The sequence below is a fragment of the Polypterus senegalus genome, chromosome 9 (genome assembly GCF_016835505.1).
Source record: "Polypterus senegalus isolate Bchr_013 chromosome 9, ASM1683550v1, whole genome shotgun sequence".
Lineage (NCBI taxonomy): Eukaryota > Metazoa > Chordata > Cladistia > Polypteriformes > Polypteridae > Polypterus > Polypterus senegalus.
In genome coordinates this window covers 126,160,561-126,184,130 of record NC_053162.1, presented here as the reverse complement: position 1 = coordinate 126,184,130, position 23,570 = coordinate 126,160,561, and the positions used below count along the sequence as shown (strand labels likewise).

At 39.0% G+C, this 23,570-nt stretch overlaps 1 protein-coding gene across 1 annotated transcript in view; it reads left to right on the top strand.

The window, feature by feature from the left end:
• The window catches only part of LOC120535738 (complement C1r subcomponent-like), a 73,606-nt gene that overhangs the window by 39,814 nt on the left and 10,222 nt on the right, over positions 1-23,570 (top strand). The window contains exons 6-10 of the mRNA XM_039763767.1: positions 13,748-13,895; positions 14,003-14,121; positions 14,226-14,304; positions 16,349-16,471; positions 19,878-19,952. Coding sequence (XP_039619701.1) covers positions 13,748-13,895; positions 14,003-14,121; positions 14,226-14,304; positions 16,349-16,471; positions 19,878-19,952 — 544 coding nt within the window. The remainder of the gene's footprint in view (positions 1-13,747; positions 13,896-14,002; positions 14,122-14,225; positions 14,305-16,348; positions 16,472-19,877; positions 19,953-23,570) is intronic.

Here is a 23,570-nt window from a genome sequence, read left to right as displayed (position 1 = left end):
CATAGGATGTAATCTACCTGTGTGCATCTTCCTCCACTCTTGTACGTAACCCTGTGTTCCTCCCTCTTCTTAAGATACGTATTCACCACAGCCATGTCCATTGTTTTGGTAAAATCCATTGTCATCTGACTTTCTTCATTCCTCTCCCTGATACCATACCTACCCATCACCTCCTCATCTCCTCTATTCCCTTCACCAACTTGTCCATTGAAATCCACTCCAATCACCACTTTCTTTCCATTGGGTACACTGTTCATATACATCATTCAACTCACTCCAAAAATCTTCTTTCTCATCCATCACACACCTAATTTGCGGGGCTAATGCACTAACATTCATCATCACACCTCCAATTTCCAGCTTCATAATCGTTACTCTGTCTGACACTCTTTCCACCTCCAAAACACTCTTGACATACTGTTCCTTCAGAATAACCCCTACCCTATTTCTTCTCCCATCCACACCATGATAGAACAATTTAAATCCACCTCCGATTCTCCTGGCCTTACTCTACTTCCATTTAGTCTCTTGCACGCACAATGTTTCAACCTTCCTTCTCTTCATCATATCTGCTAACTCTCTCCCCTTACCAGTCATACTGCCAACATTCAAAGTTCCTATCCTCAGTTTCACTGTCTTTACCTTCCTCCTCTCCTCCTGCCTCCGGACATGTCTCTCCCCTCTTCTTCTCCTTCTTTAGCCAACATTAGCCCAATTTCCTCCAGCACTCTGATGGCTAACAGTACTGGTGGTGGTTGTGGTTAACCCAAGCCTCAACTGATCTGGTATGGAAATTTGTATTGTTGCATGTTGATTTGGCAAAATTTTACGCCAGATGCCCTGATGTAACCCTCCCCATTTATCCGGGCTTGGGACTGGCACGAAGAAACACACTGGTTTGTTCATCCCCTGTGGCTGGGTTAGAATTAAAAGAAATAAAATGCTGGATATGCACAAGAAAGCAAAAAAGCATATGATTAGAAAAGTGCATAATATATTATTTATTTTGATTTTCAGAAAACTTTGTATAAGGTAGCATACTGTATAGGGGCATTCTGATCAAACTAAAAGAAGTAAAAGGTGCAGTGTAAATTGGCTTAAATATAGCAAGTAAATGGGTATGGTGGAAGGAACCTTATCAGAATTAAAGAATGTTACAAGTGTTGTCCCTTAGAGATCAGTGTTGGAGCCACTGCTTTTTAAAATTTATATAAATTAAAATGTGACTAATAAGCCAGGAAAGATTGCAGATAATACCAAACTATAAGGAATGACAGACAATCTACTATTAGCTGAATAATTGAAGTGACCTGGGCATAACCTAGACTTGAGCAGATTTGAGGAAAATAACATTTAACATAAGTAAATGTAAAGTATTATACATAATGAGTAATAATATTAGATTTGAATACACAATGGAAGTATGAAACCTAGAAGTATATCTTATGAGAAGAGCCTAAGACTCTTCGCTATTTACATCCAGAGAGTCTACAGAGAAGGCAGAGGAGGATAATGTTAGGTTACACAGCCCAGTACAAATCAAGGTAGATTAAAGTTAAGCTATATATTACACTAGCAAAATACCCGCACTTCGCAGCGGAGAAGTAGTGTGTTAAAGAAGTTATGAAAAAGAAAAGGAAACAATTTTAAAATAACGTAACATGATTGTCAATGTCTTTGTCGTAGACTTATTTTAGTATTGAGAGTGAATCTGATGATTGTAAAGAGTTTAATTTGTGATTGTAAATGTTGTGTATGAGAAATGCACATTTTTAGGCAGGGAGCCAACTATGTGGTAGGAGCACAAATAGCAGCCGTGTGGAAAAAGGAAGGGGGACTTGGTGAGGTCCTTGTGTGTCTCTGCTGTGAAATAAATTGTCTGTTAATGGAAATAAGGAATGAAACTACCAAAAGGAGAGGTCAGTTTCGAAAGTTCCTTACAGCATAATGGTGAGAACCAACAAAAAGAAGACCTTATTTTCGAAACTTCGTTGCGGGGCACAGCATGAAATTAAACATACTTAACGTTTGTAAGTACAGTGTAAAGGATGAGCATGGGAAATGTGGGCTTCCTATGTATATTGGAAGTCACAGAAATAGTGAGGAGGGGTTTCCCCTAAAGCAGTGTTTCCCAAACCCGGTCCTGGGGACCCCCTGTGGCTGCAGGTTTTTGTTCCAACCAGCTTCTATTTTTAATTAAACTCCTGGGCTAATTAAGTGAACTGATATTTCCCAAGTTCTGTGTTTAGGGAACAATGTAGAAATTAAAAAACTAAGTTTGCTAAAAAAAAATATTACAATTTACCAAGCAGGTATATGGGAATAATGCATTTTTTTCTTTTTAACAGTAATTTTTCATCTTGATTTTCATTCTACTTTTCAAGGTGTTCTAATTGTTTAAGTAATCCTTTATTTACAAATTAGTGGGGTCTAATGCTCAAGTACTTGCAGCCTTTGATTATTCAGTGTTATTTGCCAGCATGTCTGCTCTGCTCATTTTTAACTGTCATTATTAAGATACAACGAAGGGGAAAAACTGCACAGAGAAAGGGCAAAATATAATGAAATCAACAAAAGAGAGTTATGTATTTAAATTTATAGTAAAACCAGAAATATTTTTAAATATCTTATAAATGTAAAAATTATGCTGCTGTGCTTTTCTGAATGTCGAATAAAAGAAAATAAAAATACCAGCTGTTTAAATGAAATCAGTGCTATCAGGTGTTGTCACTGATTAGGAATGTGATTGAAACAGAAACCTGCAGCCACAGGGGGTCGGCAGGACCAAGTTTGGGAAACACTTCCCTAAAGGAATGAAACCGCCAAAAGGAGAGGTCAGTTCTGAAAGTTCCTTACTGCATAATGGTGAGAACGACCAAAAAGAAGACGTTGTTTTCGAAAGTTTGTTACAGGTCACGGTGCGAAATGAAACATACTTAACGTTTGTAAATACAGTGTAAAGGATGAGCGTAGAAAATATGAGACTCGTACGTATATTGGAAGTCACAGAAATAGTGAGGAGGGGTTTCCCCTTTCTATATATACAGTTTAGGGGGTACACCTGTTTTCCCCCCCTTGGGTGTTGCAATAGAACATGAAACATGCCTAACTTTTGCAAGTACACTGCAAGGAATGAGCATGCGAAATTTTAGCTTTCCACCTATATGGAAAGTGGGAGAATTAGTGATGAGTCAGTGAGGGCTTTGCTTTTTATATGTATAGATTACTGAGGCTTCTTCTGGAGTACTGTGTGTGGTTTGGTCTCTATACTAAATAAAAAGGACAAAGCAGTGCTACAGAAAGTCTAGATAAGAGTAACTAGGCTGATTCTAGGACTGCAAGGTATGATCTTTCAGGGTTGATTCAAGGAGTTGAATTTTTTCAGTTTAATAATAAGGAAATGAACCTCCTTGGCATTAACACAGAGTGTGATGCAAACTCCAAATTCTATGGTATTAAAAACTGGGTTAAGCCCAAGACAGGCAAGGGTCGATGTTTAATGATTCGCTTTGTAGTGTAAAGCCAGAGTAACTATTGGGACAGTATTCTGCTGTCATCTATTGGACAAAAAACATTATGCTGCAAAAAAAATCATGAATATTTCTATATGCTTTGCCACTCTACGATAATGTGGCAATATTTGTGAGTCGGACAGTGCCTTCAACACGATGGCATGTAAATGAAAGGCTGTAAAGACAGTTTTTTTTTTTTTAATACTTTATTAATTTTATTGCAATCCATACAGAGCAATCATGTTTTTACAAAAAGAAAAATTAAGTTAAAAACAGATCGATCCCCACCCCTGAAAGAGAGTAAGCCAAAACGGCGTGAAATTTAAGGCTTGTAAACATACCTAAATTAATAAATTCTCTGTGCTTTATGAGCTTACTTTAGAATATTACTGATTAGATCCTGCCATGTTTTGAAAAAAGTCTGTATGGATCCTCTAACTGAGTATTTGATTTTTTCCAATTTCAAATAGTATAACACATCAGTTTCCCACTGACTTAAAAGAGGAGAGTTTGGGTTCTTCCAGTTTATCAGAATAAGTGTGCGTGCCAAAAGTGTAGTGAATGCAATCACAATTTGTTTGTCTTTCTCCACTTTAAACCCCTCTGGAAGAACCCTTAAACACAGCTGTTAATGGGTTAGGAGGGATTGTGAGTCCAAGGCTATCTGAAAGGTAAGTAAAAATTTTTGTCCAGAATAATGTTAATTTGGTGCAGGCCCAGAACATGTGACCCAGTGAGGCTGGGGCTTGGTTGCAGCATTTGCAGGTTGGATCATGCCCTGGAAACATTTTGGAGAGGTTTAGTCGAGACAGATGTGCTCGATATATAATTTTAAGTTGTATAATTGTATGCTTTGCGCATATGGAGCTTGAGTGAATTCTCTGCATTGCTACTTTCCACTCCTTTTCTGATATATTGATTGAGAGATCTTTTTCCCAGTGTCCTCTTGGATCTTTGAAAGGGAGGGATTGTAAAATGATTTCATATATTGTAGAGATGGAGTCTAATTCCTTGAGATTGCACAATATCTTTTCCAGCATGGATGAAGGTGCAAGATGAGGAAAATCTGGAAGGTTCTGTTTAACAAAGTTCCTGACTTGAAGATAGTGAAATAAATGTGTAGCTGGAATGTTAAATTTGGAATGTAATTGTTCATAGGATGCAAAGACGTCTATATAAAGATCCCTAAGCAAGTTATTTCCAATTTTTTTCCAGGTATTAAAAACTGCATATGTTTGTGAAGGTTGAAAGAGGTGGTTCGCTTGCAGGGGTGCCACAGATAGAAGCTTCTCCGTCTTAAAATGCTTTCTACATTTATTCCAGATTCTAAGTGAGTGGAGCACAATTGGGTTATTGGTATATTGCCAATAACGTGTGTTTATTGGAGCACAGAGCAAGGAATACTAAGAAGTACTGCAGGATTTTACTTCTATTGCGGACCAAGCTTGTGTATGTTCTTCTATTTGTGTCTTATCTTCTGTATATTTGCTGCCCAGTAATAAAACTGGAAGTTAGGTAGAGCCATGCAACCTTCTGCCTTTAGGGTCGCTGTTTTGATGCGTGGATGTTTTGAATTCCAAATTAATGTATATTGGAATGCTTTGAAATAAAAAAGGAGCTTAGGAAGAATATTCATCTTAACAGTGTTAATTCTTCCAGCAAGACCATCTATACAAGTCTTGTTTAATTTTTTCCATGCAGACGGCGAAATTTTGTTGATATAGAGCTTTATGTTTACTTGTTATGTTTACCCCTAGGTATTTAAACTGTTCTGCAATGATAAAAGGTAGGGTATCTAATCTAATATTACTTCACTGGAAAGAGTACACTTTTATTCAGATTAATTCTGAGACCAGAGAGCTTTTGAAATTCTGTGAGTGCTGCTAAGACTGCAGGCACAGAATTTTCTGGGTCCGATATATACAGTACCATATCATCTGCATATAATGAAATTTTCTGTTCCAGTCCTTCTCTGCTAATCCCCTTTATCTGATCAGTATTTCGACAATGTATTGCCAGTGATTCAATGGCAATTGCAAACAGCAGCGGTGACAAGAGGCATCCTTGTCTAGTACCACGTTGTAGTTTAAAGTAGTCTGAGCAAATGTTGTTGATGCAAACTGAAGCTTCTGGGTTAGTATACAGTAATTTAATCCATGCACAAATGTTCGGGCCAAACCCAAACTTCTCCAATATAGTAAAAAGGTATTTCCATTCAGTCATGTCGAATGCTTTTTCTGCACCAAGTGATAATAATATTTCTGGGGTGTTTGATTTAGTTGGTGAGTATATTACATTAAACAAGCGTCAAAGATTTGAAGATAAGTGTCGGCCCCTAATAAATCCAGTTTGGTCTTATGATATTACCGAGGGGAGCACTTTCTCTATCCTTCTAGCTATGATTTTAGAGAGTATTTTAACGTCGTTATTCATAAGTGAAATTGGTCTGTATGATGCACATTGTAATAAGTCCTTATTTTGTTTTGGAAAAACGGTGATTAGTGCTTAGCGTAAGGTTTGAGGAAGAGATTGGTTATCTCTGGCTTCTGTAAATGTTGCTAATAGGAGGGGAGCCAGCTGAGCGGAGAATTTCTTGTAGAATTCTGCAGGGTAGCCATCAAGGCCTGCTGCTTTCCTGCCTTGGAGTGACTTTATAGCATCCAATAATTCTGATAACACCAGAGGTTTATCAAGTTCCTCTGCACTAAAAGTGTCTATTTGTGGTATCTGTAATGTATCCAGAAATGCATTACATTGTGCATGGTCTTCTTTAAACTCAGTAATATATAGGGATTTATAGTAGTCTCTGAAAGTGTGCATTATAAAAAGTAAAGACAGTTTCATAACAAACAAAAACTATTAGTTGAATAAAGCGAAAGTCATGAGAGGTGGTGAATTTCACCATGATGCAAGTAGGCAAAAAGGGCAAAATGATTGAGATCAAGTAGAAAGAAAAAGAAATACATTAATCTCCTAAGCACTGTTCACAATACAGCAACTAAATTCTTGTTAGGGGAAATGTGGAAGCCACTAAGCCTTGTACTCTGGTAGTCTACAATAACACAAGGATTGCTTTGGTCATGAGTCTCAGACACTATCATTCTTCATACACATACACAAGCAACTGAAAAAATATTATAAGAAATAAGTGAAAAGAAGCACATTTCTGCTGTCCCGATTGCAATGTCAGACTGTGGTTGGTGACTGTTTCACAACATGTCACACAAATTATGTGTACTAAATTATGCACCAGTACAGCAGTGCACACTACGCATAACATAACATTTATGTTGATGCTTTGATATTTACATCTTTCTGTGACATGTAATAATATTGTGTCTTGTTGAAAAAAATGTAACATTTTTGACTATTTTTTTTCAGGGGTCAAAATAAGGCTAATGAGTAACAGAATTGTTTAAAATTATGAAGGGAATTAGTATTGTGGAGCCCAGCTATTATTTTGAAATGTGTTCTTCAACAACAGCATGTGAGCATCATGTAGATAGAAACCTGTTATGGGTAAATCCATCCATCCATTTTCCAACCCGCTGAATCCGAACACAGGGTCACAGGAGCCAATCCCAGGGCACAAGGCAGGAACCAATCCTGGGCAGGGTGCCAACCCACTGCCGGACACACACAAACACACCCAGCGGCCAATTTAGAATTGCCAATCCACCTAACCTGCATGTCTTTGGACTGTGGGAGGAAACCAGAGCATCCGGAGAAAACCCACGCAGACACGGGGAGAACATGCAAACTCCACGAGGACCTAGGAAGTGAACCCGGGACTCCTAACTGCAAGGCAGCAGCGCTACCACTACGCCACTGTGCCGCCGCTGTTATGGGTAAATGTTACATAAAATTTAAATTTTTTTTTTATTTTTACAGAGCACCACAAGTACATAAAATAAGTTACCAAGTAGCATGGCAGACAGTATCACTTTTGGGACTTAATGTTACCTTTTAGAAATAAAGTAAATAGAATTGATTACATTTATTGGGCCAAATAGCTGTTACTCTACAAATTGTTCCAATAAATGTAGCCAAAACATCACTTATTTCTGCCCATTACCAATCAAAAGTATTAATTCACATACCTCCCTTACATTTTGTATTTACAATGGTGTCAGGCAAGCTTGTCCCTTGTCCCCATCACATATTATTCTCTTTCATTCTTGAGCCTCTAGCTGTCACCCTAAGTAAATTGGACCTGATTGTTCCCACCACTAAACAGAATGTTTCCTAAATTATTTATGTTTAAGCTAACTAAATTCCCTAGAGGCAATGCTCCTTCAAGTCCCCACTGAAATTCTTAAACTGCATAGTTCCTGTGAAGTATGGTATAGCTTTGAAATCAGTTGGTCCCTTAAATTGCATTTGTCAACGGTCACATCTTCCACTTTCTTTTGAATTTATATTTTAATTATATTGCATTTTTTACAATCAAATAACATTCCATACACATAACTTGAGTTTTACAAAAAAAAAAAAAGAAAAAGGTTCGAAACAAATCAGCCCCCACCCCTGAGAAAAAGAGCTAGGCCAGCTGTGTAAAACTTTGTTAGTAAAGACAAATGAATACAGATAAATGGAGTAAAAGAGGGGAGAGAACTTGCTTCCTCAATTTAAATGCTTATTCTAAAATGTTATTGATTAGATCCTGCCAAGTTTTGAAAAGGTTTTGTACAGATCTTCAGTGCAAATTAGATTTTTTCCAGTTTCAAATAGTATATAACATCAGTTACCCACGGGTCCAAGATATAACAGACCACTAAACATCATCTAATAGAGTTGGAGTTGAGTGGAAGAGGAGGAAGCTTGCCTGGGAGGTGTGCAGCAGGACAAGAGAAAGAGAAGAGGAAATACGATTGGTTTATGACATTTGTGAAGCCTTTGTGCAAGATATTTTGTGTGAATACACCTTTTATTTTCAACAGAGATTGTGTCTGTGAAGTTGTTGAGGTTGGGGGGTTCTGCAATGCCCCGGCAGTGGTCACTATAAATATATATATATATATATATATATATATATATATATATATATATATATATATATATATATATATATAGTGACAGAATTAAGGGTTTTCTCGCACCCGTGTTCCCTCAGACCACACGTCAGACACCAGAAAAAAAGTCCAATTATTATTTATTATAATAATAATGTGCAGAAAGCATGCTCCTCTCCACAATTCTCAATAAACAATACAATAATCCAATAACCAATCCTCCACTCCCAGACGCTTAGCCACCCTGCCTCCCAACTCAGCTCGCCGTCTGGGAGCTCTCACAGTCTTTTATATCTCCTGACCCAGAAGTGTTCCCAATCCCCAGTCCATGTGATTCTGAATCACTTCTGGGTCAGGTAAAAGTTCTTTTCTTCAACCCAGAAGCCCGTCGCTCTTCCTATGATGAACTTCCGGGTCATAGGACACGAAGAAGCCTTTGGTCCTCCCTGCAGCTCCCTCTTGTGGCCCCCATGGCATCCAGCAGGGCTGTGTATAAAAACTCCATTGTCCATGATACCCTGCTGGTCTTCTGGGAACCTCCATGCTGCAAGGAAGGCTCCACCTGGCGGCTTGGGGGTATTGGCCAGGATAAACGGCCGGCCATCCTCCACAGTATTCCCACCCAGCGACGAATTATAAAGATTCGGAGCGGCCTGCCCCGAGAGGGAAGTCTTCCTCCAAGAGGACGTTCTGGCTGAGCCTTGGTTAATTCGAACATCTTGGTCCCTGGAGAACCTAGGGGGAATATTAGTCCAAACCGACGTCTTATCCCCCTCTCTCCAAGGACAGTTCCGCCGAATATGGCCCAACCTTCGGCACCCGTAACACTGCCTCTGTCCTCCTGGTCTTCTCCCCCTACGGGACTGAAAACAATAAGAAAATGTTAGGTCCGTCCCTTCTCTTGCTGGGAGAGAAACCCCTGCCGCCTCTAATGTTGCTTTCTCTCTTTCTTTTTTGTCAGGAGACCCCCGTTTTATTTTCGGGATCTCCTGCTTAATCTGGGGCTTGTCCACAGTCTGAGTCTCTCTATTAAGTAAAGAGAGACCCTTTACTGTTTGCACCCCTTTACTTTTACAAATTACCTGTGGCGGCGTCTTTAGGACTGTCTCACTCCGGGAGTCAGCATTGTGTAGCTGCCCTGGATCGATTAGCCCTTCCGCCGGCCACTCGGTTATCATACCGGCCTCTCTTGTTGGGCACGCCGTGTATTGGCACCCGCTATTTATTAAAAGCGGGCCCAGATTACACTGCGTCCCTCTTGTTTTATATATGGTACGGGTTTCACTTACCTGTTGTTTCCGATATGTTCTTTTATATTGCGGTGTTTTAATAACCCTTTAGTTAAATAAGTATAAATTATAATGGCGATATCCCTCTTTTCGGCGATAAGCGGCGACAAAGTCACAGAAAAGACAGAATATACTTAGCTTGTTTAATGCGGCTTACGTTGCTATAAAACAGGGAAGACCAGTTACACTTCATCGTTAACCCGGGGATTCGGTCGTGTAGAAATGGCTTTTTTCTGTCACAACGGAGGTGGCTTGGAGTCTATGGCTTACACTCCCACAGGTCTTCAAAGCTTGGCCAGGTTCCAGCGTTCTTTTATATTGTGTCCACACGACTAAATCCCCCAGTACAATGCCAAACAAGGTAGACAAACTGAGCTAAGCATCAGGCAGTCAGATCATATAACACTTAGGCCTTTTAGGGCTGAACACAGCTGTTCCAGTCTGTCTTTATGCTTTGCCTGGCGCAGCACTTCTGAAAGTTGACACTCTGTGCTAAAGCTGGCTCAGCTCTTCATGGCATGTTACACAGAAAAAGAATGAAAAATACATTTAAAGAGATCTAAAACAGATACAGTGACACAATTCTTAATATTATAACAACCTTAGTATAACACCTGTACCGCCACATCATGATATACGGGAGGCTCCCCACCAAACCGGCGCACGTAATCCCTCAGCTTCTCCAACGGCGCTTTGGCTGCAGCTCCCAACTCCCAGACGATCTTTTCAATGGCCGTCAGGACCTGTAAAAAACTTGCTACGGGCTCGATTAAGCGCTCGAGTTCCCGCAAGTCAATATTATTTATTTCGACCGGCAGAAGACTTACTTCCTCGTCTGTCTTCCCGCCGGCCGGGAGCCAATGAGCACGCCCGCCTCTGGCACGTGCTCTGACGGGTTCCGCAAGGGAGCCTGGGACGGAGTTCTTTATGGAGGTCCACGGTGCCGCTTTTAGCTGACTGCGATCCATCTGTATCAATTTATCGAAGGGACCGATCAGTCATTTCCCGGACCTCCTTACCTTTTTGTAGGGGGATTGGTGCTTCGCTCGCCTCCCCTTTCCCTTTCAGAAAAACCAAGTCCGTCTTTTCTTGGGTGAAGCCACAAACAGCTGGACACGGAATGTCACCTTCCTGGAAATCCCTTGTGGTAGGTCACGTGTCCCTCGCCGGCACCCGTAATGCGGAAGTCCTTCGGGTTTTTCCTGAACGAGAGCGCGCCATCGGTTTGTCTTCTGCCTCCCGCAGAGCCTTTGGATGGACATCTGGGAGGTATGTACATGGGACATCATGTGTTAAATTAAAAAGATTGTAAAGTACATTCCCTGCACATACCTCGTTGGAGACGTCCTCCTCCGGAAATCTCTCCCGAAACGTGTAGCTGCTCCATGGCTCGTCTTGAGCGCAGACAATGTCGAGCGCTAGACCTCCGCTGTTGCTGGCGCTCTGCTTTGTCTTCTTCTTCCCCATGACGGACTTGATAAAGGTGAGGTTTCTGGCGTTTTTTCTGCGTGTCTTGACGCTGTCTTCTTGGGGTATTCTGTCCACAATAAAATTTTTTAAATTCAGGTCCTCTGCCAACTGACAGCCAGAGAATCCTGCCGAGCTACGCCAATTGTGACAGATTAGGGCTTTCTCGCACCCCTGTACCCTCAGACCACACGTCAGACACCAGATAAAAGTTCAATAATAGGATTTATTATAATAATAAAGTGCACAAAGTACGCTCCTCTCCACAATTCTCAATAAACAATACAATAATCCAATAACCAATCCTCCACTCCCAGATGCTTAGCCACCCTGCCTCCCAACTCAGCTCTGGGAGCTCTCACAGTCTTTTATATCTCCTGACCCAGAAGTGTTCCCAATCCCCAGTCCATGTGATTCTCAATCACTTCTGGGTCAGGTAAAAGTTCTTTTCTTCAACCCGGAAGCCCGTCTCTCTTCCTATGACGAATTTCCAGGTCATAGGGCATGAAGAATTCTTCGGTCCTCCCTGCAGCTCCCTCTTGTGGCCCCCATGGCATCCAGCAGGGCTGTGTATAAAAACTCCATTGTCCATGATACCCTGCTGGTCTTCTGGGAACCTCCATGCTGCAAGGAGGGCTCCACCTGGCGGCTTGGGGGTATTGGCCAGGATAAATGACCGGCCATCCTCCACAATATATATGTGTCAGAGGGGGCATTTTTTTGTACACTGGGTGGTTTCATTAGGCACCCATTGTTGGGACTGGGGGTGAGAAGTTAAAAGGCTGTCTGCAGATTGTAGGTATTTGTTGTATTGCAAAGGAGTCAACACTTTGAAGTGTGGCTGGTTGAGATTACAAACAATACCAAGTTGTGATAACAGAACTGTTCCTTCCTTGGAGGATGTCTATATTTACCTGATTTGGAAATTAACATGTTTGACAATATTGGCTTCTAATAAGCAGACCTGTACTCATTAATGGTTGGTAACAATACATTTTAACTTGTGTTTTCATTAATTATTAAACCCAGGAAATTTAGATGTGCCATTGTTTAATCCGTTTGTCCAGAACTGATAATTTCAGGGACTGAAGGAGATTTAAACTTCTGGGCAGGAGAAGGCGAGAGAGGGACAGTCCACTGAGAACGCTGCCAAGATACTCAGAAAAAAAGGAATGATGAAGAGACGCTTACAGGGATTCCACGATTTTGATAAAACTTCTTTTGGGAAACGAGTGTCCGGTGAACAGAGTGCATCCGTGGACAGCTGGAAGATTAGTTGTTGGGGTAACAGTGCTCAAACTGGACTCTGCACCACAAAAGGTTGTATCCTCCAATCCTTGTTCTTAATGGACAACAGGCGTTGGACAACAGACATAGTCCCCCCAGCATGTCCTGGGTCTTCCCGGGGCCTCTTCCCGGTTAGACATGCCCGGAACACCTCAGCAGGGAGGCATCCAGGAGGCATCCTGATCGGATGCCTGAGCCACCTCATCTGACTCCTCTCGATGCAGAGGATTAGCAGCTCTAATCTAAGCCCCTCCCAGATGACTGAGCTTCTCACCCTATCTTTAAGGAAAAGCCCAGACACCCTGCGGAGGAAACTCATTTCAGCCACTTGTATTCATGATCTTGTTCTTTTGGTCACTAACCACAGCTCATGACCATAGGTGAGGGTAAGAACTTAGATTGACTGGTAAATTGAGTGCTTTGCCTTACAGCTCAGCTCCTTTTTCACCACAACAGACCGATGCACAGCCCGCATCACTGCGGATGCCGCACCAATCCACCTGTCGATCTCACGCTCCATTCTTCCCTCACTCATGAACAAGACCCCAAGATACTTAAACTCCTCCACTTGGAGCAGGATCTCTCCCCCAACCATGAGAGGGCACTATACCCTTTTTCCGGCTGAGGACCTCGGATTTGGAGGTGCTGATTCCCATCCCAGCCGCTTCACACTCAGCTGCGAACCAATCCAGAGAGAGCTGAAGATCACGGCCTGATGAAGCAAACAGGACAACATCATCTGCAAAAAGCAGTGACCCAATCCTGAGTTCACCAAACCGGACCCCCTCAACGCCCTGGCTGCGCCTAGAAATTCTGTCCATAAAAGTTAGGAACAGAATTGGTGACAAAGGGCAGCCCTGGCAGAGTCCAACTCTCACCTGAAACGGGTTCGACTTACTGCCGGCAATGCGGACCAAGCTCTGACACCGGTTGTACAGGGACCGAACAGCCCTTATCAGGGGGTCCGGTTTTCTTTTTTGTTATACATTTAATTTTGTAAACTTAGTCTGATAACTTTTTAGTGAAATTATTGTGAAACCAGCGAAGTGGCAGGTATCAGCTAGTATATGTATATATGTATATATATATAGTTAAGCATGGGAGTTCACTTTATTATACAAAAATAAATAAAATTGAATGGAATGTTTGCGTTCCCTCAACTTCTGTTTAATTTCTCTAGATTCTGGTCCCTGGGCGAAAACCTCAAACTTTTTGTGGCCAAGATCATCCTGAAAGAATTGTTACTGGTAGCAACAGAGTTGACATCTTATTTAACACAGGTCAATTAGGAGTGAGCAGAGGCTGGAAAATACAGTATAACGTAGAATGTAAGCAACAACATAATTAACTAATTCATATTGTACAGTGTACAGAAAAGCTTATCTTGACTCCATAAAATGGAAATATCATACAGGCTTCTTCTCTATAATTCTAGTGATTTCATGCCCTATGCTAAAACCAGTCTTAAATGGAAACATAATTCCAGAATGGATGCAGTATTACTATGGACAATCTATACAAGTGAACTGTAGAACTGGGTATATAATGAAAGAGGTCAGTTCATTTCTATCTTAAATACTTTTTAAAAAATGTTTTAACAGCATTCTGACTTTTCTTTGTTAAATATGCTTGTTTATTCTTCTATGGTTATTTTCTAGAATGGTAAGGTGATCTCAGAATTCTTCTCAAGCTGTCAAAATAATGGTACATGGCAACGGCCTCTTCCTCAATGCCAAGGTAAGAGAATCACAGCAAAAATAAATTAAAATGTGTGGTCTTCTGTCTCATCATTGTTTGCATGGAGTTTGAATGTTCTACCACTGTATTTCTGGACTAATCAGTATCTGTGTGTGTGATTAACTGCAGGCTTTAATATGGAGCTAGCCCACCCTTTGCAGCTATAACATCTTCAACTCTTCTGGGAAGGCTTTCCACAAGGTTTAGGAGTGTGTTTATGGGAATTTTTGACCATTCTTCCAGGAGAGCATTTGTGAGGTCAGGCACTGATGTTGGACAAGAAGGCCTGGCTCGCATTCTCTGCTCTAATTCATCCCAAAAGTGTCCTATTGGGTTGAGGTCAGGGCTCTGTGCATGCCAGTCTAGTTTCTTCTTACCAAACTTGCTCATCCATTTCTTTACAGACCTTGCTTTGTACACTAGTGGAACAGGAAGGGACCATCCCTAAACTGTTCCCACAAAGTTGGGAGCATGAAATTGTCCAAAATGGCTTCGTACACTGAAGCATTAGGAGTTCCTTTCACAGGAACTAAGGGGCCAAGCCCAACCCCTGAAAAACAAAAACACACCATAATCTCCCCTCCACCACAATTTACATTTGGCACAATGCAGTAAGGCAAGTACCATTCTCCTGGCAACTGCCAAACCCAGACTCGTCCATTGGTTTTGCCAGACAGAAGTGTGATTCATTATTCCAGAGTTGGGGTCGCCAACTCCGGTCCTGGAGGACCAACATGGCTGCAGGTTTTCATTCTAACCCTCTTTCTAATTGAATGACCTGTTTGTATCTTAGAGACCTGGAATGGGCATTACCAGGGCAGCACTCCAAAAAGGTATGTTCATTAAGCTTTGTTTTTTCTGCTGAAGAAAGGAAAAAGGTGTTAGTACTTTGTTCCCACATTTCATTTTTCTGCACTCCATCGGGCCCGTTGCCCCCATTCACCCATGTGTGACACAAGCTACAAGCCTATTATTAGACAGCAACCTGTTACCACCAGAATGATGAGGAAGTGGAGCCTGAAGGCTGAAATGGCTTTGAACGACTGCTTCCAAATGACGATCTAAGAAAGGATGTGCAAGTCACATGGGGGCAATATTGAGGAACTCTGTCACTGCATCACAGACTATATTAACTTTTGTGTCAACATAGTGGTACCCACAAAGACAGTGGATGTAGCGATGGTCCAGTCCTACAGGTATTTGGTGGTCAACATTAATAACGGGTTGGCTGATCTCAGAATACAGAGAATCGATATAAGAAAAGGCAGAGCAGGGTTTTTTTCCTTAAGAGTCTGTGTTCCTTTAATGTGTGAAGTGACATCCTTCACATCTTCTATACCTCTGTGATGGCCACTGTGATTATTTTACACTGTGGTGTTCGGGGCTGGTAACAACACTTCAAGAGAGGCGCACCAAATCAAGAAGCTAATTAAAAGGGCAAGATCACTTATAGGGTGCATTCCCCAGGGGGTAGTAGCAAAGGAGTGAATTAAAACAACACTGAGTGCCATTATGAACAATGCTCCACATCCTCTCTCTGACACATTAACACTAAGGGCTTTCAGCCAAAAAGTTATTCAGCAAAAAGTGTGTCGAGAAATGTAACTGGGGCTCCTTTATACCAACAGCAATGCACCTGCATAATACTTCACAGTGACTGTGACAACCAAATCAGAACTCTTCTTTTTAATTTTCTTGCTTTATAGTTAGTCCAGTGTGCGTTCAGAACAAACCGTGTATTATTTATTTACTTGTTTGTTTGTTTGTTTGTTTAAAGAGCTTCCATAAAAAGCCAAATTTCCCAAAGCCAAATTTCTCTGACTCCCTCCCTCTTTCTGCCCCCACCAAGGACAGCTCCTTACTTGGAATGTTGTTTATATCATTATGTAGTATATTGGTGTAAATTGCTTTTTAACATTTGTTGTGAATGTGATCATTATGAAATTATAAGTCAATTACAAGTTTGTTAAGCATAGGTAAATTCTAACTTTACATTCAGACTGTTTCGCTGTTGTTTTATTCACTTAAATGTTCTGTTTTTCAGCTGTGGACTGTGGTGAACCAGATGATGTGGACAATGCTATAAAGAACTTCAACGAGACAACATTTAAGGCCTCAGTCACTTATCAATGCAAAGAATACTACAAAATGGAAAACAGCACTGAAAGTATGAGCTTGAGTGAATAAAGTAAAACAGAAAAAGATGAATGGTGACTTTTTAGAGTTAAGTCACTGAGTTCAGATTGAGGGGGGTATAGGCAGGCACACTTATAAAGAGGTTGGAATATCTACTGAAACAACACAATGTAAGGGTACACATACTGGTTGTACGAATTCCACACTAGAAGGTAAATTCTTACTGACAGCTTTTTCATTATCAATACAAACATTAAAGGAAATACATTTAAAGGCAAATTGCAATAGTATGTTTTGTTGCACAAGCCAACACAGAGAATAGAGAAGCTGAGAGACTAATATACCATACAATAATTACAGTTTTGAAACAAGAATAATTTTTTAAATAAAAAATATTGTTAATAGATAACATGACTTGTTTAGTGCATGTCTGTTATTTATAGTTGTATGAGGTGACCTCCATTAGAATCAAGATAATGTTCTTTAGATTGTTTTCATCAGGTTACATATAAACTGAAATATTCATATTGCCATATCCACAAACAGAAAAAACATTCACTATAGATAAAATAAACCAGGGATATTAGAGTGTAAAAGCTTGTTCTGAAAGGAAAGGTGTCAGGTTGTAAAATATTTCATCCTAATTACATTTTGTTATTTTTTTCATGTGAATTGTTGATGGGGCTTTCTGTGTGCTCTTCAGTTGGCTCCAATCTCTTTTGCAGAGATATATCGATTAGTTTAATATTTTAACAGGTTAGACATACGTGTGTCAGTGATAGTTGTTATGTTACAATCTTGAAGTAAATAATGATAGTTGCTTCAGATATGGGGGAATTGGAGACTGGTACCTAACGGTATTGATATAATTGTCTCATACCTCTTTCATTGGTTACTAATTAAATGTCATTATCCTTGCAAACTCCATTTATTCACATACAAATCCATTAATGCTGCTGGCCTCTCAGAAATTCTGTATCATTATACACCATGTCATAGTCTGTGATTGTTATACCTGTGGTACAGATGAAGCAGCTAGATGAACCTCCACATAGATGGACTCAGGACACATTATCTGGGTATGCTGGAAGAACTTTCCAGGGCACATCTGCAATTACTGTACTCATTAATCAGAGTTTAAAAAGCTTGATGAGGTGAGCAATGGCTGGGAGGAAGGGAAGACCATGGTATGAAGAGTGTGACAGAAGGTGAATAGGGAGAAATGGAGCAGTTTAGTGAAGACAGAAATGTTTGGTGTCTTGGTAGGCAGCAAGCTGTTGTTGTCATACTCTTTATTTATACTTTGTCTTCTCCCTATTAGGTTAACATCTTCCCTTTGTTAATTAAACTATCACTGTATAAATTCCTTCCTAGTTTTGTACTTTTGGCCTCATCTGACAATGTACAGTATTACTTTATAAGATCTAATTTCACTTCATTATTTAAAATTATGTCATATATATAAAATATGAATAAATATGTTTAAAGAGTCTCCATATATCTTACAATTTTTACATATTCCATATATTTTGCAAATTGGAATTTACATATTTAGAGTTTGACACTCCAATTACAATTATTATTATTATTAATATCTGCTGGAAAGGAAAAATAATAATACATCCCATAGCTGCATCTCCTTTAATGCACATTAAATTCATACAAAAATATATAATATTATTTATAAAGAAAATATGCCAGTGCAACCCCAGATAAAATACATGTACATCTTTATGCATAAACAAAGACTTTGTATCTCAAGTCACATACTTAACCTCTATTTTTATAGCCAAAAATCACAGGATAGAGTCTAACGTGTTGGATAGTTGTAGTCTGGACCAGTTAATGTACCCAGAAGTAACAGATGATTCTATCACAAAATTAGATACTTTATTAAATTTCTATCCATTGCTTTAACATGTTTAATCTAGTTTTAGGTTTGCTTTGAGCAGGCTTCACCTGTTGTAAGTGCATCATTCAGAACATTCATGCATACACCCACACTCAACCATAGAGCGCTAATTTATAGTCACCAAACAACCTAAAACAATGTCACTGGAATAAGGAGTAAAAGCAGAATACTCAGAGAAAGACCCATATAGATACAGGGAAAACTTGTAAACTCCATGTTGCTAGTGACTGGGCCAGAGCCTGAGGGAGTCTCCTGTGGCTGTGAGACAAGATCTGTAACCGTAGATCTCCTGTACTGTACTTTATTATTAAACAAACATTGAGTTATTTGGGCCAAATTAAATATTTCCTAGTGCAAAATAACAAGAAGAAGAAATCAAAAATCAGAATGAGAAAAATCATTTTTTGGTGGAAGACATTCTCTAAGCAAAATCAGCTTGTGACTGATTGTGCCTGATGAATATTAATTGAAAGATGAGGATCAAAACCTTTGTAAAATGAAGGGAATACATAAACTATTTTAATGCTCTGTTTTTTGTAATATAAAAAGGTTTCCTTCAATAAATACCTTTTTGAAATGCATATTATTAATTATTTAAGTCATAATATGAAATGCTTACTTTTTAACAATAACTGTTAGCACACCAAGCACATCAAGTACAGGAAAAAATAAATTAAAGCAAGTTTATTAAAGACAGGGATTAGGCTCAGAAAAGAATCACTATGGCATCATGGTGGCACATTGGTAGCACTGCTGCTTCACAACAAGGAGACTAGGATTAACGTCTTGGGTGCTGCCTGTGTAGAGTTTGCAAGTTCTCTCTGTGTCTGTGTTGGTTTCCTCCCACAGTCCAGAGGCATGCAGGTTAGGTAGATTGGCCTGTTTGTTTGTTCAACTTGTGCTGGACTGGCTCCCTGCCCAGGTATTGTTTCCGCCTTGTCCCCAGTGCTTGCTGGGATAGGCTGCAGCTTCCCTGTTACTCTACTCTGAATATGCAGTTTCAGGAGATGAATGGAAGATTCACTGATGTGCCCCATTAACCTCCAAGTGAGATTTGTTTATGTTTTCTTTCTTAGGTTAAGGGTAACATTCTCAATTTTATCTAATTTTTTCACAGATTTTTTTTCCATGGTCTTACTACAGTACCCCTACTGCACTATACAGTTTATGTGCAATTGGATACTCGTTAAAAAACAAACTATCATTTGTTTAAGGATAATTTTTCACCCTCAGACAATAGTTATTTTAAATAGATAAGTTTTTCTTTCTAACAACAGTCCAACAACACTACTACGAGACAACAACCTTTAATAAAATGACTCCTCTGTGCTGTAGTGTCCTTATAACCATGGCAGTGATTTTGAATACATCATATGAAAGGAGGAAAAGGAGGACATGATACAATATAATATGATGTGATGGCAGTACAATAGAAAAAAAGGAACTAACTCTAAGCCATATGTTGGGGAATAGGCAGACAAATTGAAAGAGAATATGAGTGTTATTTTGTTTTTTTATTTTTCAGGTGTGGCACATTGTGAAGCTGATGGTTTGTGGAAAATAAGTGATCTAACAAATGAACTGCCGCAGTGTATACCAGGTAAACTAAAATTAATACAAAATCCTTAACAAATGTCTACTTTTTGAGGAATACATTTTTTTAGAACTTTAAATGTAACATTTACAAGTGGTTGGCATTGTAGAGCCAGTCTACTTTGTTTATTTTTTTTAATTAATCTATCTATCAATCAATCTTTTTTTTTAAATTACTCTTTGCATGTAGCATACCATCAGAACAGTACCGAAACTAGTTTATTAATCTTCTAGTTATTTTATAAGGTGTTGATGTCATTGTTTATAATTACCAATTGCCACTTAAGAGACCTCACTTTCATTGATGTTGTTTATGCATACTAAGTCTGTTGTTAGTTTAGATGTAATGTAAATACAGTACTCCTATAGAGATTTGTAATATACTATAACAAAGCAAAGCAAAGCACAATTAGCACTTACTTCAAAATGAAATTCTGACTCAAAAAAAACCTTAATGCCTCAGCTGAGCACATGTTGGTAGATAAACATGAATGCTTAACTCCTGCTGACACCATCCCGAGAAATACAGATGACAAAGAATTTTCTTTGTTGTTGTCTCTGTTTGCAGTAAGGTAAGCAATCCTTTCATTTCAACTTACCCAATTTTATTTTTTTTCTTTAAAATGTGCAGACACTTTTCCTTAACATTCAGGGAAACATCCATTAATGTGAACCACAGAACCTGTTTCAATATTACAAGATTATTTCAGTCTTCATCAGCAAGCCTCATCACTTCTGTTTCCATTTGATGATGAGACTGAATGTTTTGTTATCCTCAGCTATTTGTGTTAGTGTGCTACAGAAAATGTTCCAGGTCTAATAAGGAGTCTTTTGACGATGGCTTAGCTATGATTATATCACAAGTCTTAGGATTAGGCTTTGTTGTGTTATGTCTTTTTAAATTATTAGATGACATTCTTTGTTTTCACAATATTACAATTACACTTCAAATTTTGTTTCAATTTTGGAGATATATTTTTATGTTGGAAACTGACTAATTGGTTTCTTTTATTAAATGAAATTAAATTAATGTATTTTTCATTTTAATAGAGGCACAAAATTGTTTGTCAATCTAAGACAGGGAAACAAAAAATCATTTGTACCATATGCTGTATTAAATATACTGGGAATTTTGCTTGGGGCTCTCCTTCTGATTTATATCCACTAGATCCATATAGATTCAGTTGTTGATCCTATATGGTTTGGAAGTGACGGGAATCTGAAGACTACAATTCCCACTTCTGAAATGATGTCTGCCTAGGTTCACCAGTCTTTTGGGCTAAATGTGAGATTGCATAGGCTTACAAAAAATAACAGTTATTATGAGGGAAATGTTGGATCAAGAAATAAAAAAGAAATAATCATAATAAATCCACTTCAGTTCCGTTTATTCCATTTAAGTATTCTTCCACATGTGAGCCCAATGCACTTTGTAGTAATTACACATGAAAAGGTGCAGGGAGTGAATCATACCTATATTTTTACTTAATGCAATTAAAAGTGATTGCATTGGTATCTAATCCTGTGAAGTGACAACAGGTAACTTATAGAAAATGAGGAAAACACAAGTAAGGTCTTCACTGCAAATACACAGCAATGCAACTAAAATAGAGTCTGTACATCATGTTTTTATTTTTGAGGTTTAATGTTTGTTACATCAACACACATTATAATAACAGCTCTGTAATATGAATAATTATAGTCACTATTTGGCTGGTTTGGCTGCATTTTTATATTGATCAAGGATGTCATTTCCAAGTTTCTCTGAAATGTTGCATATGAATGGGTCACAGCAAATTCTTCATTCAAGCTTTCTTTTATAAATACTGACGTTTGGATGGAAAGTTTTATATGCACATTTTGGGCCTCTTTTATGTGTGTACACAGGCTTAATAAATATGACCTCTGGAGTACTGTGTACAGTTTTGGTTTCTATATTGCAAAAAAGAAATAATGGGGCTAGAGAGAGTCTAGAGGAGAGTAATTAGACTTATTCCAGGGCTAAGAGGTTTAGGCAATGAGGAAAGACTGAAGGAGTTAAACAATCTCAGTTTAATCAAACAGAAGTTAATACATGACATGATTGAACTGTTTTAAAATTATTAAGGAAATTATTACACTGGTATTTATTTAATGTAAACATTTCATAAGGACAAAGGACAAAATTGTAAAGAGCAAATTTTGCAGAAATGTTCGAAATATTTTCTTCATACTGAGAATAATAAACACATGGAATAAATTGTCAAGCAGTATGGTAGAGAATAGAAATTTAGGGACTTTCAAATCTAGACTCATTGTTTTATCAAGAATCTAGGAGAATAGGTTTGAGGAACTTTTGGACTGAATTGGCTGCTCTTGTCAACATTGTTCTAAGTGTAATTTATTTTTATTACTCCTTATTGTTCAGTTATTGTATATCAAGTCAGTAGCCACATAAGATACAGAGTGGGTGTCTTGGCAGAGATAACTAACAAAAGTATTGTTAATATTGAACGACTTTTTAAAATGGTGATTTTAAAGCCATTGTGGTTGTAAGAGCCAATCTTAGAAAGTTAAAGCTTTGAGTTAAACTCATATTAGTATTTGCTTAATTTCAATAGAATCTAAATTTCTTTCTTAGTCACAGACAATGGCATAGTCTTTTCCCACTATGAGTTAGTAAGAGACAGAACTTTCTTGCTATAACTGAGATACAGTGTGATAACTGATCCAATTGTTGTTTAGAATAAGTCCCAGTACTCAGGGACTTAAAAGACCCATTTTCAGCATACAGTGCATCCGGAAAGTATTCACTGAGCGCATCACTTTTTCCACATTTTGTTATGTTACAGCCTTATTCCAGAATGGATTAAATTCATTTTTTCCTCAGAATTCTACACACAACACCCCATAATGACAACATGAAAAAAGTTTACTTTAGGTTTTTGTAAATTTATTAAAAATAAAAAAAATGAGAAAGCATATGTACATAAGTATTCACGGCCTTTGCCATGAAGCTCAAAATTTTGCTCAGGTGCATCCTGTTTCCTCTGATCATCCTTGAGATGTTTCTGCAGCTTAATTGGAGTCCACATGTGGTAAATTCAGTTGATTGGACATGATTTGGAAAGGCACACACCTGTCTATATAAGGTCCCACAGTTGACAGTTCATGTCAGAGCACAAACCAAGCATGAAGTCAAAGGAATTGTCTGTAGACCTTCGAGACAGGATTGTCTCGAGGTACAAATCTGGGAAAGGTTACAGAAAAATTTCTGCTGCTTTGAAGGTCCCAATGAGCACAGTGGCCTCCATCATCCATAAGTGGAAGAAGTTTGAAACCACCAGGACTCTTCCTAGAGCTGGCCAGCCATCTAAACTGAGCAATCAGGGGAGAAGGGCCTTAGTCAGGGAGGTGACCAAGAACCCGATGGTCACTCTGTCAGAGCTCCAGAGGCCCTCTGTGTAGAGAGGAGAACCTTCCAGAAGGACAACCATCTCTGCAGCAATCCACCAATCAGGCCTGTATGGTAGAGTGGCCGGACGGAAGCCACTCCTTAGTAAAAGGCACATGGCAGCCCACCTGGAGTTTGTCAAAAGGCACCTGAAGGATTCTCAGACCATGAGAAACAAAATTCTCTGGTCTG